At 43.0% G+C, this 16,496-nt stretch overlaps 1 protein-coding gene across 1 annotated transcript; it reads right to left on the reverse strand.

The window, feature by feature from the left end:
• Positions 1-549: 549 nt before the first annotated feature.
• Positions 550-12,329, reverse strand: sb:cb1058. The gene is made up of 3 exons (XM_010863804.4): positions 12,189-12,329; positions 5,716-6,545; positions 550-1,801 (listed from the first exon to the last, which is right to left on the reverse strand). Exons 2-3 carry the CDS (start codon positions 6,445-6,447, stop codon positions 1,580-1,582), a joined length of 954 nt encoding a protein of 317 aa, XP_010862106.2. The 5' UTR covers positions 6,448-6,545; positions 12,189-12,329; the 3' UTR covers positions 550-1,579.
• Positions 12,330-16,496: the final 4,167 nt, after the last annotated feature.

The following is a 16,496-nucleotide window of genomic DNA, read 5'->3' on the forward strand; positions in this document are numbered from 1 at the left end:
AGTGGTTCTCTTGGGTCCTCACATCTTCTTCCAAAATAAACTGGTTCAGAATTGCCAGCTGTAGTGGCAACAGCAGAAACTTTCTTCTCACTGACGTCAAGGAATGATGACGTCACCAAAGGAGCCACAAAGGTTTGGGAAGCAAGATTGTTGTCATTATTATGACCATCATTGCTGGTCTCAAAATTAATTGATTCCTTGTGAGGCACAATGTAGGCAACTTCCTGATTTTCATTGTCCCCACTGTGCTCAACTGCAGTACTAACCTTAGGTGATGCAGCCTCATCATCTGTGTTTATAACAGTACTTAAGTGGATTTTTTTTTAAATCAGTTGAATAATCAAATTCATAAAATTCAATATTTTATTTTAGTTAAATTGTATTCCATATTTATCTCATTTAAAAGGATTAAGACGCTTTTCACAGATTTATGATTATGATTCGAATTAATTATTCATAAAAATAATGAAACACTTAAAATCAGCTTTCCCTGAAGAATGTGCACAAAAGCAAACGTTTGATAACAATCTTATGTTATAAAACGGAAAAAAGCTTTCTTTTTAAGGAGGATAAAAACATTCTAGAAATTCTCTTATATTCTAAAGCACATTTTATTTCACAACAAGCATTATCAAAATGTTAAATATATTGGCACTTTTTTTTGGCTACATAAAATATGTTTTTACACTGTTTATTTTCCAGCTCAGTAAGTTCTGAACATTACCTCAATGCTGCAAGAGACTGGACATTATCATTTTCGGCAATCATTCACACTACATAAACGTTTAGGAGAAACATTTTGAGATTATCCTGAAGAGTGTGCACAGTGATGTATATAATACATTAAGTATGAAATATGTTACCTCTTTTTAGACAATTTCAGAAAACCTAAGTCTGAGATGGACAGTTTTGTGCCCTCAGATGTTAGATACATGTTCCTCTTTATCAAACAATCAAGACACCTGTCAGCACCAAGGGTAAGCTTCAGCTCAATAGACATAATTTGTGGAACAATGTCTCTTCATTCTAAAGTCCACTAAGGTAAATCTCTTTCTCTTTTTCACATACACACATTTGAAAGTGCTACATATACATAAAGTAAAGAAATATAGATAAAGATACCCAATCTACATTTTAAACTGTCCAGAGAGTGCATCCAGGTCTAGGGACCTCTAAACATTTTCAAACATTGGGTGCAACTAAAAGCAGGTTTACCAAAGTTGAGTCACAGTTTAAAGACAAACTCTATCCTTCTGTATGCATAACAATAAAGTGTATGACATATAACCCCTTAGATATCTACAGGCTGATCTTTACCCCGTGAGAAAGTGTTAAACAATAGATATGAAAAATAAAGCAGAGATGGTAAACCCTCTGCCCTCAATGCTGTCATGAAATCAACAACTGATTGATTGTTTCATTGATGGACTGATTGAGACATTCACACAATAATATAAAATGACCATTCGGTCCAATCAAGATTCAGTCTGAAATAACAACTCATACAATCTTATTGGAACTACTGATGTGGACAGATTAATCTATACTCTTCTAGTACTGAGTCATGGTGTATTTCATTTCATGATGAAGATGAATATAAGACAGGTTTGGCTGTCATACTGTAAAGGTTTTGGTCTTTACAGATTACTCTGTCCTCTTCCAGCACTGAGTCACATTGGGTTCCCTTTGATGTTGCTGACGATGACAACAATGCAGATGAAGGTGACACAGGGGCAAGTGTCACGCTGTAGAGGTTAGTGATGAAGTTCTCCCACCCTCGACGGAATGCTCGGTCGAAAGCCTAAGGAAATATTAATGTGATCAGAAAGAAATTGATAGTGGCCACTTGGATTAGGAAGTTAGAACACAAAGGATAAAATGCTCCTAAATATGTAGAGAGGGAAAGCAGAATGGTGCAGAGTTACTCAAACATTGAATCTTATCCAGAGAGACTCAGTAGTAAGTTTGTGTATTTTTATAGGTTTGTTCTGGCCCCTGTGGGAATTGAACCCAGAATCCTAGTTTTGCAAGACACGGTCCAAGTCCAAGGCTTGAAGATCTTTTGACTAATTCAATCAGGTGTGCTAGTGTAAGGTTAAAACAACATATTTAGAAGTCAGGGACCACCCAAGGATTGATGTGTGCTGGGTATGATTAATACAGAGATTACTTGTGTAGGCTCCATATTTGTGTTGTTTTTGTGATGTCATTATTCCTTTATGACAAAAAGTCTGATATTATTTTCATAATTTCTTGGTTTTTAGCTGAGAATAAATGGATTATGTTGTGCTGGTCTTTCAGTTATGATGACAACCTTTGACCTCTATGCAATCAGGAAGGCATGTAAGGGCAGTGGTTTCTGGGTAGGGAGAGGTAAACGCTGGTTGAATGTTAAGAGGTGGGTTTAGAGGGTGGGACAGAGTTACAGACGTGCACACAAATTCACACACATTCTAAAACACTGATCTGGGGTCAGATATTAAGGCACAGGAATGTCACATGTACAGTATGAATGTAAATGTGTGTGTTCTCCCCGCCCCTAGTCCCCTTGAGTCAAGGTCAGGGACCAACAGCACGTGTCTTATCTGTTCATCACTCCTCCCCTCTTTCACAGACCCCTTTTTCCCCCGACATACTCCATACAGGCAAAACAAAACTGTCCATAGGTCCCACAGAGACCAAAACGACTATGCACCAAACCAAGCCTGCTATGTAAACTGTAAACTGAATACTAGCTGTACTATATTGCACTAAAACTCATCTACATGCATCAAGATTTGTAGTTCTATGCTGATACTCTACATCAACTGTAATTCCATGTATATTCATTAGTCACCACTCATTATGCTATCCTATATTTTCACTGCCCATTTGTATATTATTGTATATAAGCTTTTTATAGCTTTTGTGTACTCTGTCCATGTAAGTTTTCTAGAACTAGAAGCATCACAACAACAGTAGTTAGGATAAATGTACTTAGCAAATAATTCTGATTCTTAGAAATAATTCAGATTCTGATGCTGAAAAAGAACTAGAAAAAAAGCTAAACGGGGAAAGAAAGAGTGTGACACATTTTGTCAAACATAACAAAACAAGGGAAAGGGCCCTACAGTATCCGAATTTGTCAGATAGAAACTTTTGAAACATTTGATAATTCTTTAAAAAAATTAAAAAATGTTGTTTGGCAGAATGAATGTCACATGACAACTGTTATCTTAGCACTGTTACTATAATAATACTGTTATTTTTTTATTTTGTTTTGTTTTTTCAAGTCAATAAATTGATTTTTTGAGTTAACCTTAGCCTTTGAGCTCATGATGTTGGTGACATACAGATAGTCATTGGACTCTGACCAGTCAAGAGGATAAGGGCCATATACAGTTATGTCCAGAAATAATTGGGCACTAACAAGTTTTGTTATTTTTGGCTGTTTACCAAAATATATTAAAGTTACAGTTAAATAATGAATATGGGCTTAAAGTGCAGTATCTCAGCTTTAATTTGAGGGTATTCACATCCAAATTGGAGGAAGGGTTTTAGAATTACAGCTGTTTAATATGTAGCTACTTATTTTTCAAGAGACCAAAAGTAATTGGACAATTGTCTCAAAAGCTGCTTTATGGGCAGGTGTGGGCTACTCCTTCATGAGGCGTTCCAAGGCTTGGAACGGCTCATGATCCGAAGCATACCGCATCATCAGTAAAACACACTGGAGGCAGTGTGATGCCACGGGCATGCATGGCTTCCAATGGCACTGGGTCACTAGTGTTTATTGATGTGACAGAAGACAGAAGCAGCCAGATTAATTTGGAAGTTTATAGGGATATACACTCACCTAAAGGATTATTAGGAACACCATACTAATACTGTGTTGACCCCCTTTTGCCTTCAGAACTGCCTTAATTCTACGTGGCATTGATTCAACAAGGTGCTGAAAGCATTCTTTAGAAATGTTGGCCCATATTGATAGGATAACATTTTGTAGTTGATGGAGATTTGTGGGATGCACATCCAGGGCACGAAGCTCCCGTTCCACCACTTCCCAAGGATGCTCTATTGGGTTGAGATCTGGTGACTGTGGGGGGCATTTCAGTACAGTGAAGTCATTGTCATGTTCAAGAAACCAATTTGAAATGATTCGAGCTTTGTGACATGGTGCATTATCCTGCTGGAAGTAGCCATCAGAGGATGGGTACATTGTGGTCATAAAGGGATGGACATGGTCAGAAACAATGCTCAGGTAGGCTGTGGCATTTAAACTATGCCCAATTGGCACTAAGGGGCCTAAAGTGTGCCAAGAAAACATCCCCCACACCATTACACCACCACCACCAGCCTGCACAGTGGTAACAAGGCATGATGGATCCATGTTCTCATTCTGTTTACGCCAAATTCTGACTCTACCATCTGAATGTCTCAACAGAAATGGAGAGTCATCAGACCAGGCAACATTCTTCCAGTCTTCAACTGTCCAATTTTGGTGAACTTGTGCAAATTGTAGCCTCTTTTTCCTATTTGTAGTGGAGATGAGTGGTACCCGGTGGGGTCTTCTGCTGTTGTAGCCCATCCGCCTCAAGGTTGTGCGTGTTGTGGCTTCACAAATGCTTTGCTGCATACCTCGGTTGTAACGAGTGGTTATTTCAGTCAAAGTTGCTCTTCTATCAGCTTGAATCAGTCGGCCCATTCTCCTCTGACCTCTAGCATCAACAAGGCATTTTCGCCCACAGGACTGCCGCATACTGGATGTTTTTCCCTTTTCACACCATTCTTTGTAAACCCTAGAAATGGTTGTGCGTGATAATCCCAGTAACTGAGCAGATTGTGAAATACTCAGACCGGCCCGTCTGGCACCAACAACCATGCCATACTCAAAATTGCTTAAATCACCTTTCTTTCCCATTCTGACATTCAGTTTGGAGTTCAGGAGATTGTCTTGACCAGGACCACACCCCTAAATGCATTGAAGCAACTGCCATGTGATTGGTTGATTAGATAATTGCATTAATGAGAAATTTAACAGGTTTTCCTAATAATCCTTTAGGTGAGTGTATACTGTCTGCTCAAATTCAAAGTTGATTGGACGGTGCTTCACTTTACAGATGGACAATGACCCAAAACATACTGCGAAAGCAACCCAGGAGTTTAAGGCAAAGAAGTGGAATATTCTGCAATGGCCAAGTCACTTACCTGATCTGAACCCAGTCGAGCATGCATTTCACTTGCTGAAGAAAAAACATAAGGCAGAAAGACCCACGAACAAACAACAACTGAAGACAGCTGCAATAAAGGCCTGGCGAAGCATCAAACGAGGAAACCTAGCATTTGGTAATGTCCATGCGTCATTGCCTGCAAAGGATTCTCGACAGAGTATTAAAAATGAACATTTTAATTATGATTGTGTTAAATTGTCCGATTACATTTGAGCCCCTGAAATAAAGGGGCTGTGTAAGAAATTGGTTGTAATTCCTAAACGTTTCATACAATATTTTTGTTCAACCCTTTGAATTAAAGCTGAAAATCTGTACTTCAATTGCATCTCGGTTGTCTAATTTGAAATCCATTGTTGTGGTGTACAGAGCCAAAATTATGGAAATTGTGTCAGTGTCCAAATATTTCTGGACCTAACTGTACTTTACTTAACATATGCTGCTGCTGCTGCAACCATAACAAGTGGAGGTTTCCTGAAGGTGCCCTTGCATACATCCTCTTGCTTACCTTGCGGTAGTTCTTCAGCGTGCTCCTCTTCTTCTTCTCCTCCTGTTCCTTAATCTTCCTCTTCTCCTCAGTTTCCTCTTGTTTCCCTCTCTTCTTGTCCTTTATCAAAACCTGGTCATCCGTCGGTTCTTGGGTGTCCAGCATTCCCTCCTCTTCCTCCCTCTGTCCTTCCTCAGTTTCTACCTTTATCTCCACCTCCAGGACCTCCAGGCCTAGGGTCAATATCCCTCTCTCCTCACCCAGAGTCAGGTCTACCTCCCTGGGGGAGACTTTCTGGGACTCAGTTTGCTGTTTCTTCCTGTTGCTACTCCTCCAGTGGCTTTTCACTTTCACTGCAGTGACCTCCAGGACAGGGGTGTCAGTCTCCATTTCTGTACTAATATCAAAACTGGACGAGACCGTCTGTGGCAATGTCTTCCTGATGCTTCTTCTCAAGCGCGAGCTGAGACGGCTGGATTTTCTCCGGAGCAGAGTGGTATTATCCTCTTCCATCATTCCCAGGTTAAAGTCAAACACCCCATGTTCTCCCTGGTGGGCTTCTGCCCCTGTATAGACCTCAGTGGCTGGGCACGATCCCCCCAAGTCTCCCTCTCTCATCCCAGTCATCCTGTTTCCCCCCTCTCCTCCCACCACTGTCTCAGGCTCATCAAGGCGACCATAGAACCCAGAGGTTTTATCCAGGAAATTCGGGGCCCTGATAGAACCCTTTCTGGAACTCTTTCCAATTGTCATCTTTTTCTTTTTTTAACAATTTTTTCTTCTGTTCTACTTCTTCTGTCACTTTCCTTTTGAAATCAATGTTTTTTTTTGTTTCCTTTGTGTTTTGAAATCTGGAAAAAAATAAGGGAAAGATGGGTCATTCTTGAAATACAGTGGTATTTAGGATAGCTAATATGGGTAGTTTAAATTATGATAGTAGTAATGATGGTAATGAATAAATAAAATGTTTTTTTTTTAATTAAGGTCACTTGCATTAGTTTCTACAATGCATAAAACAAGAAGTATTTAGCAACATACATTACTTACATATTTGTGTTATTAATAACAGTTAAATTGGGAATTTATTATTTTTGTTTTAGTCAGTTTAATGGGCTCTTACATGATGTCAACAGACAGCAATTAAACCTGAGTCATACAACCAGTGTGAATGGGGTGATTTTGATTCAGTGTGTGATAAGGACTTGTGGAGGATGAGATACAGCACAAACGTTAATGTGTCAGATAAATTCTGTTTGCCTATCTGTCCCTTTTACCTCTTTCTGTCACATCATCTGGGAGACATGGTGCGTTCAAAGTTCACAGAGTGTTTGTGTGTGTGTGTGACTATCTGTATTTCTAGCTGCCCACGCATGCCATGTTGGTGTGTTCAGTTCATAATATCCTATCTCCAGCCCTATCATAATGCTTCCACATCAGTTTATGATGTCGATAACAGATAACTTCCAGCCTCACTCAGACTTTGAATTCTGACTCCCCAGTTGGAGCTTCAAACACTGCTAGTTGTTATCCTGGTTCACAAATGGCAAGCTATTGCTATACAGTCATTACTTTTGTTTTACCAACACTCCATAGAGCTCTGGTCCAAATTAGTTTGTGTACTACTACTAATAATAATAATATTGTAATATGGTGCTATTTGGTACACAGACTTATGATTCATTGGCTGTACGTCTGTGACTGAATAAATGTCTCTATGACAGCAACCATTTAGTTGTTGGTATTGCTGACGTTGTATCTAATTGTTAATATGATTTATGATGTTAAGTAGGCCTCTCCTTGAACTGCCACCTTAACGTGGTGGAGGGGTTTGAGTACCCGAGTGACCCTAGGAGCTATGTTGTCTGGGGCTATATGCCCCTGGTAGGGTCTCCCAAGGCAAACAGGTCCTAGGCGATGGGTCAGACTAAGAGCGGTTCAAAAACCCCTTAATGAAGAAGAAAATTGTGTGTCCTGTGACGTCGCCCGGCATGGCGCAGCCGGGGCCCCACCCTGGAGCCAGGCCCGGGGTTGGGGCTCGTTCGCGAGCGCCTGGTGGCCGGGCCTTTCCCCATGGGGCCCGGCCGGGCCAAGCCCGAACGAGCGACATGGGGCCGCCCTCCCGTGGGCTCACCACCCACAGGAGGGACCATAAGGGGCCGGTGCAGAGAGGATCGGGCGGCAGTCGAAGGCAGGGGCCTAGACAACCCGATCCCCGGACACGGAAACTAGCTCTAGGGACGTGGAATGTCACCTCGCTGGCGGGGAAGGAGCCTGAGATGGTGCGTGAGGTTGAGAGGTTCCGACTAGAGGTAGTCGGGATCACCTCTACGCACGGCTTGGGCTCTGGAACCACACTCCTTGAGAGAGGATGGACTCTTCACCACTCTGGAGTTGCCCATGGTGAGAGGCGGCGGGCTGGTGTGGGTTTGCTTATAGCTCCCCAGCTCTGCCGCCATGTGTTGGAGTTTACCCCGGTGAACGAGAGGGTCGTTTCCCTGCGCCTACGGGTCGGGGATAGGTCTCTCACTGTTGTTTGTGCCTACGGGCCGAACGGCAGTGCAGAGTACCCGACCTTCTTGGAGTCTCTGGGAGGGGTGCTGGAAAGTGCTCCGACTGGGGACTCTATCGTTCTACTGGGGGACTTCAACGCCCACGTGGGCAACGACAGTGATACCTGGAGGGGCGTGATTGGGAGGAACGGCCCCCCTGATCTGAACCCGAGCGGTGTTCAGTTATTGGACTTCTGTGCTAGTCACAGTTTGTCCATAACGAACACCATGTTCAAGCATAAGGATGTCCATCAGTGCACGTGGCACCAGGACACCCTAGGCCGCAGGTCGATGATCGACTTTGTTGTCGTTTCATCTGACCTGCGGCCATATGTCTTGGACACTCGGGTGAAGAGAGGGGCGGAGCTGTCAACTGATCACCACCTGGTTGTGAGTTGGATCCGATGGCGGGGGAGGAAGCTGGACAGACTCGGCAGGCCCAAGCGTACTGTAAGGGTCTGCTGGGAACGTCTGGCCGAGTCTCCTGTCAGAGAGATCTTTAACTCCCACCTCCGGCAGAGCTTTGACTGGATCCCGAGGGAGGTTGGAGATATTGAGTCCGAGTGGACCATGTTCTCCACCGCCATTGTTGAAGCGGCCGCTCGGAGCTGTGGCCGTAAGGTCTCCGGTGCCTGTCGAGGCGGCAATCCCCGAACCCGGTGGTGGACACCAGAAGTAAGGGATGCTGTCAAGCTGAAGAAGGAGTCCTATCAGGCCTGGTTGGCTTGTGGGACTCCAGAGGCAGCTGACGGGTACCGACAGGCCAAGCGGACTGCAGCCCGGGTGGTTGTGGAGGCAAAAACTCGGGCCTGGGAGGAGTTCGGTGAGGCCATGGAGAAGGACTATCGGCTGGCCTCGAAGAGATTCTGGCAAACCATCCGGCGCCTCAGGAGAGGGAAACAGTGCCCTACCAACGCTGTTTACAGTAGAGGTGGGCAGCTGTTGACCTCAACTGGGGATGTCGTCGGGCGGTGGAAGGAGTACTTCGAGGATCTCCTCAATCCCGCCGTCACGTCTTCCATTGAGGAAGCAGAGGATGAAGGCTCAGAGGTGGACTCGTCCATCACCCGGGCTGAAGTCACCGAGGTGGTTAAGAAACTCCTCGGTGGCAAGGCACCGGGGGTGGATGAGATCCGCCCTGAGTACCTCAAGTCTCTGGATGTTGTGGGGCTGTCTTGGCTGACACGCCTGTGCAACATCGCGTGGCAGTCGGGGACAGTGCCTCTGGGATGGCAGACCGGGGTGGTGGTCCCTCTTTATAAGAAGGGGGACCGGAGGGTGTGTTCCAACTATAGGGGGATCACACTTCTCAGCCTCCCCGGGAAAGTCTATGCCAGGGTTCTGGAGAGGAGAATACGGCCGATAGTAGAACCTCGGATTCAGGAGGAACAGTGTGGTTTTCGTCCAGGCCGTGGAACACTGGACCAGCTCTATACCCTCTACAGGGTGATGGAGGGTTCATGGGAGTTTGCCCAACCAGTCCACATGTGTTTTGTGGATTTGGAGAAGGCATTCGACTGTGTCCCTCGCGGCATCCTGTGGAGAGTGCTTCGGGAATATGGGGTCCTGGGTCCTTTGCTAAGGGCTGTCAGGTCCCTGTACGACCGAAGCAGGAGCTTGGTCCGCATTGCCGGCAGTAAGTCAGACTTGTTCCCTGTGCATGTTGGACTCCGGCAGGGCTGCCCTTTGTCACCGGTTCTGTTCGTAATTTTTATGGACAGAATTTCTAGGCGCAGCCAGGGGCCGGAGGGTGTCAGGTTTGGGGACCACACGATTTCGTCTCTGCTCTTTGCGGATGATGTTGTCGTGTTGGCCCCTTCAAGCCAGGACCTTCAGCATGCACTTGGACGGTTTGCAGCCGAGTGTGAAGCGGTGGGGATGAAAATCAGTACCTCCAAATCCGAGGCCATGGTCCTCAGTCGGAAAAGGGTGGCTTGCCCACTTCAGGTTGGTGGAGAGTGCCTGCCTCAAGTGGAGGAGTTTAAGTATCTAGGGGTCCTGTTCACGAGTGAGGGAAGGATGGAACGGGAGATTGACAGACGGATCGGTGCAGCTTCTGCAGTAATGCGGTCGATGTATCGGTCTGTCGTGGTGAAGAAAGAGCTGAGCCGCAAGGCGAAGCTCTCGATTTACCGGTCAATCTACGTTCCTACTCTCACCTATGGTCATGAGCTTTGGGTCATGACCGAAAGGACAAGATCCCGGATACAGGCGGCCGAAATGAGCTTTCTCCGCAGGGTGGCTGGGCGATCCCTTAGAGATAGGGTGAGAAGCTCGGTCACCCGGGAGGAGCTCAGAGTAGAGCCGCTGCTCCTCCACATTGAGAGGGGTCAGCTGAGGTGGCTTGGGCATCTGTTTCGGATGCCTCCGGAACGCCTTCCTGGGAAGGTGTTCCGGTCCCGTCCCACCGGGAAGAGACCCCGGGGAAGACCTAGGACACGCTGGAGGGACTATGTCTCCCGGCTGGCCTGGGAACGCCTCGGTGTCCCCCCGGAAGAGCTGGAGGAAGTGTCTGGGGAGAGGGAAGTCTGGGCATCCCTGCTTAGACTGCTGCCCCCGCGACCCGGCCCCGGATAAGCGGAAGATGATGCAATGCAATGCAATGCAATGTTAAGTAGGGCTCTTCAAACCTGTTCCTGTAGATTTGCACTTCAACTCAGTTTGACATTTTAGTGGCTAGCAGATGTAATACATAGAAACTTAGCCTTTGTAGGAAACAAAAACACAACAAAAAACCAATCGAATTACAGATACTTTAGTAAAAAAATATTATAACTTTAGGATTACGTCAATTGAAAAATATTATAGTTATAGTTATAGGCTATTACTATTTGTTTTCTAATGCCTTGAATTACTTTTAAATTATGAGAGTAATCTAAAAGTAATTCAAAGTAATCAGATTACTGAATTTGAGTAATCAAAAAGTTATGTTACTGATTACAAATGTGGACAGGTAACTTGTAACTGTAATGGATTAGATTTAAAAATGAACCTACCCAACCCTGTATATAATGTATAGTAAGGCTCTCCAACTAAGTCCATGGAAAACAACCCCCCTGTTCATTTTAACAATAACCAAGGGCCCCGGAGAGCTGCCCCCTGAAGATTTTAACACCAACCCTGTTCCTGAAGAGCTACCCTCATGTAGGTTTTAACTCCAACCATTTTAGCTAACCTTAATCTAATAATTGGCTGAGGATGAGCTGAATCAGGTGAGTTACAGCTGAGATTGGAGTATTAAAGGATAGTAGCTCTCTACGAGAGGGTTGGAGAGCTCTGAAATAGGAAAGCAATTCGCCTGATGCCAGTTTACATATATAAAGCCTCTGTATATCAGTGTCCTCTAAAACTCTATTGTTGTACATTTTTCTCAATGTAAATGTAATTACTGGATGTAAATAAAGACTGTCAAGGTAACAAGTCATACCCACACATTATTATAATCATCAGACATCTGTCATTTCCAGATTAATTTTTGTGAAACTCACAAAATCAGAGAGAAACAGTAACTAAAATACAACATTCAGGCCCTTTATTTCTGTTTTAGATTGTGCATTAATATATCTAGGTGGGACAACCATACAACCCATTAATAGCAATAGTAGCCCTCAGCAAAGTTAGAGCTAGAAAAAAAACATTAGTTCACTGAGCCCTTTTGGTGCCTTTTCCTTTTCTTGGTCATGTTGATGGCTTAGCTAAAACATTGTTGTGGATGTCTGTCAAGAAGGTTCCCACCATGGATCGTCATTCATTCTACATCAGAACTTCAGCCAAACTATATGGTCAAAACAGTTAACAGCTTTTATAGATTTTGCTAGCTTTAGTAGTTACTGTGAAGTAGAGGGAGAGACCAGAGAGAATCTGACATACAAAAGAAAGAGTAAAAGAATGTCAAAGGGAAAGCAAAAAAGGAAGAAAAATAAAGATACGACAGAACTGTCTTACCTGGTGTGTCTGTGTCTCTGTTCCTGAGCTTTTTCTTTTCTGAGTTCTAAAAGGTAGGAGCTTTGTAACACCCCGTCCCTTCTCGTCTTCTCCCATTCTTTTGATGTTCCTTCCCCTTTCCTCTCTTCAACTCTCCTCCCTTTCTTTGTCCCCTCCCCTTTCCTCTCCTCTCTTCATCTCTTCCCCTTCTCTACTCATCTCCTTTCTTCCCCATCTCCTCTCCTGCCTCTCACCCTCCTGTCCTGTCAACACCTCAGCCACAGACCTTGCCTGAACATGCTGTCACCAAGAGAAATGCATGCGTGCACAAAATTCTTCTGTTGCTGCGACAGACACATGGAGATCCTGATAAGCCCAGTAGAGGGCTGGATGACATACACACTGTGACACAAAACATAGTTGGGGAACTGAAGAGATCACTACAGAGATATCTGTGCTCAAAATAGACCCCAAATTTAGTGTATACATTTTTTGTCCTTAAATCAGCAAATCACAAGAGACTGTATGTTATGCTGATTAAGAATTTTCTCAACAAAAGATCTCATGTGGAACACAAACGTAAAAACTATTTCAGTAAAGGTAATATTTTAAAGAAAGGCATTAGCATTATTTAAATATGCCACTAGTCTCTCCTTTGAGATCCAGAGGACATAAGTGTGTGTGTTTGGGATGTAAACACGGGTGGGCCAACTTTGAGTGTTGCTTCATCCCAGGGTTCTTTCCGCTTAGGGATAATTAACATATCCCTTTGTCTCCACTCTCTACCACAGCTCAGTCAGCTTTACTCTAAAGGGAACACACACACACACACAAAGGTGAATACAGACACACATATATAAGGCAACCTGCTGTTGCGTGGTTAGGTGGGCTGTGCTTCTGATTCGGATTCAACTTGTCCTCTATGTCAGTGTCTTAGTCATAGGATAAAACAGTGTGTGTGTGTGTCAAAAGGATATAACGCATGTTTTCTGTGATTCTTGGTCACTAGTCAGATTACTCACCTGACAACTGATACACATTCAGAAGTGTGTATCTGTGGGCATGTAGTATGTTTCGATGTGCATGTCAGCGCATGTGTGAGTAGAAAGTCAGTGAAAGACACAGCTCAAGCTGATGTTCCGTCATGATCAAACTTACCTGGAAGGGCCAGTAAAAGGTTTGCAAAAGCTCAGCAGTTAAGTAGTATTCCTCTATAAGGGTTAATGGAATACAGGGAAAAGGGCAATGCGGCAGGATGTCATTGGTACTCCCACCCACATGGTTGTGGTTAAATCACCACAGGAACTTGTTTCTAGGTCCTAAATCCCACCCTATTCCCTACTTATTGAAAAACTGTTTAGCAAAACTTTGGGCCCATAGTATAAAGAATGGGATCACATTTTATACTCACTCACCTTAGACCAGTGAACAAGTGAAAGGTGCATTCTAAAGTCCACTAAGGTAAATATGTCCTGTTAAAAAGTCAAAAATACCTGTAGGAGGCATTCACATGTTTTCAGTGGATTTTTCCAAATAACCAGTGTTTATTCCCACTTATCACTTGGTCACCATTGCACTATAACATCATGTTCAACTTCACTGTGTGGTTATTAAAGACTGCTAATACTCAAAATTCAGAGAAAAGTAGAGAGGTAGAGGTAGAGAGAGATGCAAATAAGGTGATTGTGAGACAGAGGGAGTGGGGGGACAGACAAAGAGAAGAGAGTAAGAAGTTGCCCTCAAGCAGTTTCTACTCATCTTAATTATAAGTTGTCACCACTTCATGACATTACATTATTCTGGGTATCATTCAAGTGAGTAACACCAAGAACAGGTGGGCTTGCAGTCTGTCTCAGTCGCTGACACTACTCTCATAAAATTCCCTACTTCAGGGTAACTGGCCTAACTCAGACACACAATGTTATCTCAATTCTATGAAATCCAGATTGCAGTATTTACTCAGTTGCTCTTTATTCCATGGTCAAAATAACTCAACAGATCTAAAGTATTGTACAAAAACGTATTGCCAAACATACTGCCAATTTCTCTCAGGTAAGTTCTTGTTAAAATTTCTCATTGGATAGTTACTGTAAAAAATACTATACAATACTATGCAGGTAAAAAATAACAGCCCAAATGTAATCACTGAACACAGTTCCTCTAGCAGAGTCATGCATTTGGGCCAACTTTTAAAATGGTTCATATTGTTTGAATTGTATACATTAACTTAAATAGCAGTATGGGGACAAAAAAAAGTCACCACCAGCAATGACATGAAGACCAGGACCCTTTGAGACTAAAGCCAAAGTGCTCAACAACAAGTCAAAGATTATTCAGCGTTGTGAGCTGAGACCTCACAAGGGTGTGAGTGAGCTGGCCTCGCCTTTCCTTAAAGGCTGTTTGGCAGATTGAGTTGTTTAGGCAGTTTTGGGCATGGCCCTTGTAAATTGCATAGACATCCTACCAGATGAAAACCTTTAGAGCCCAAACTTTGAAATTGCTTACAAAGATAGTTTGGCACTCTTTAAGGGAAGTGTACTGATGGAAGAGGGTGTATTAGTAGATTTTATTATCCAGAAGTCAGCATTCTATTTCATCTTGCTTATACAGTTAGGTCGGAAATAATTGGACACTGACCCAAGTTTTGTTATTTTGGCTGTTTACCAAAATATATTAAAGTTACAGTTAAATAATGAATATGGGCTTAAAGTGCAGTCTCAGCTTTAATTTGAGGGTATTCACATCCAAATTGGAGGAAGGGTTTAGGAATTACAGCTTTTTAATATGTAGCCCCCTCTTTCAAGGGACTAAAAATAATTGGACAATTGACTCAAAAGCTGTTTCATGGACAGGTGTAGGCTATTCCTTCATTATTTCTTAATCGATTAAGCAGGTAAAAGCTCTGGAGTTGATTCCGGTGTGGCATTCACATTTGAAAGCTGTTGCTGTGAACCCACAACATGTGGTCAAAGGAGCTCTCAATGCAAATGAAATAAGCCATCCATAGGCTGCAAAAATAAAATCCATCAGATAGATAGCAGGAACAAATCAACAGTTTGGTACATTCTGAGAAAAAAAACGCTCTGGTGGATCCTTTCCATGGTAAAGAAAAACTCCTTCACAACATCCAGCCAAGTGAAGAACACTCTCCAGGAGGTAGGCATATCATTATCCAAGTCTACCATAAAGAGAAGACTTCATAAGAGCAAATACAGAGGGTTCACCACAAGGTACAAACCATTCATAAGCCTCAAGAATAGAAAGGCCAGATTAGACTAAGCCAGCCCAGTTCTTGAACAGTATTCTTTGGAAAGATGAAACTAAGATCAACCTGTACCAGAATGATAGGAAGAAAAAAGTATGGAGAAGGCTTGGAACGGCTCATGATCCGAAGCATACCACAAAATCTGTAAAACACTGTGGAGGCAGTGTGATGCCATGGGCATGCATGGCTTCCAATGGCACTGGGTCACTAGTTTTTATTGATGTGATAATACTGTGAATACTATCTGCTCAAATTCAGCAAAGTTGATTGGACGGTGCTTCACTTTACAGATGGACAATGACCCAAAACATACTGTGAAAGCAACCCAGGAGTTTAAGGCAAAGAAGTGGAATATTCTGCAATGGTGGAGTCAATCACCTGATCACAACCCAATCAAGCATGCATTTCACTTGCTCGATCGGAAGACAAAACTGAAGACAAAACTTAAGGCAGAAAGACCCACGAACAAACAACTGTAGACAGCTGCAGTAAAGGCCTGGCAAAGCATCACAGAGGAGGAAACCCAGCATTTGATGTCCATGCCTTCCAGACTTGAAGCAGTCATTGCCTGCGAAGGATTCTTGACAAAGTATTAAACATTTATATTTTGTTTAGGATTGTGTTCATCTGTTCAATTACATTTGAGCCCCTGAAATCAGGTGACTGTGTATGGAAATGGTTGCAATTACTAAACGTTTCACATGATCTTTTTGTTCAACCCCTTGAATTAAAGCTGAAAGTCTGCACTTCAATTGCATCTCAGTTTTTTCATTTCAAATCCATTGTGGTGGCGTACAATGCCAAAATTATGAAAATTGTTTTAGTGTCCAAATATTTCCAGACCTAACCTAACATGGAATGTCAGAAGTACCTTCTGAAAAATGTTTGATTTCCATTGTAGTAAGAATGTCACAAATGTGTTTGGCTGTTACATCCTCAAAAGGTGGATTTGGATTTGTCAAATGTAGATTACAGTTTGTTAAACAAAACGATTCTTTTCATAATTTTCTAATTGTTTATTTGTTCTATGCTATAATTTAAGTATATTAAGACATTAAACTTTG

The sequence above is a fragment of the Esox lucius genome, chromosome 24 (genome assembly GCF_011004845.1).
Source record: "Esox lucius isolate fEsoLuc1 chromosome 24, fEsoLuc1.pri, whole genome shotgun sequence".
Classification (NCBI taxonomy): domain Eukaryota; kingdom Metazoa; phylum Chordata; class Actinopteri; order Esociformes; family Esocidae; genus Esox; species Esox lucius.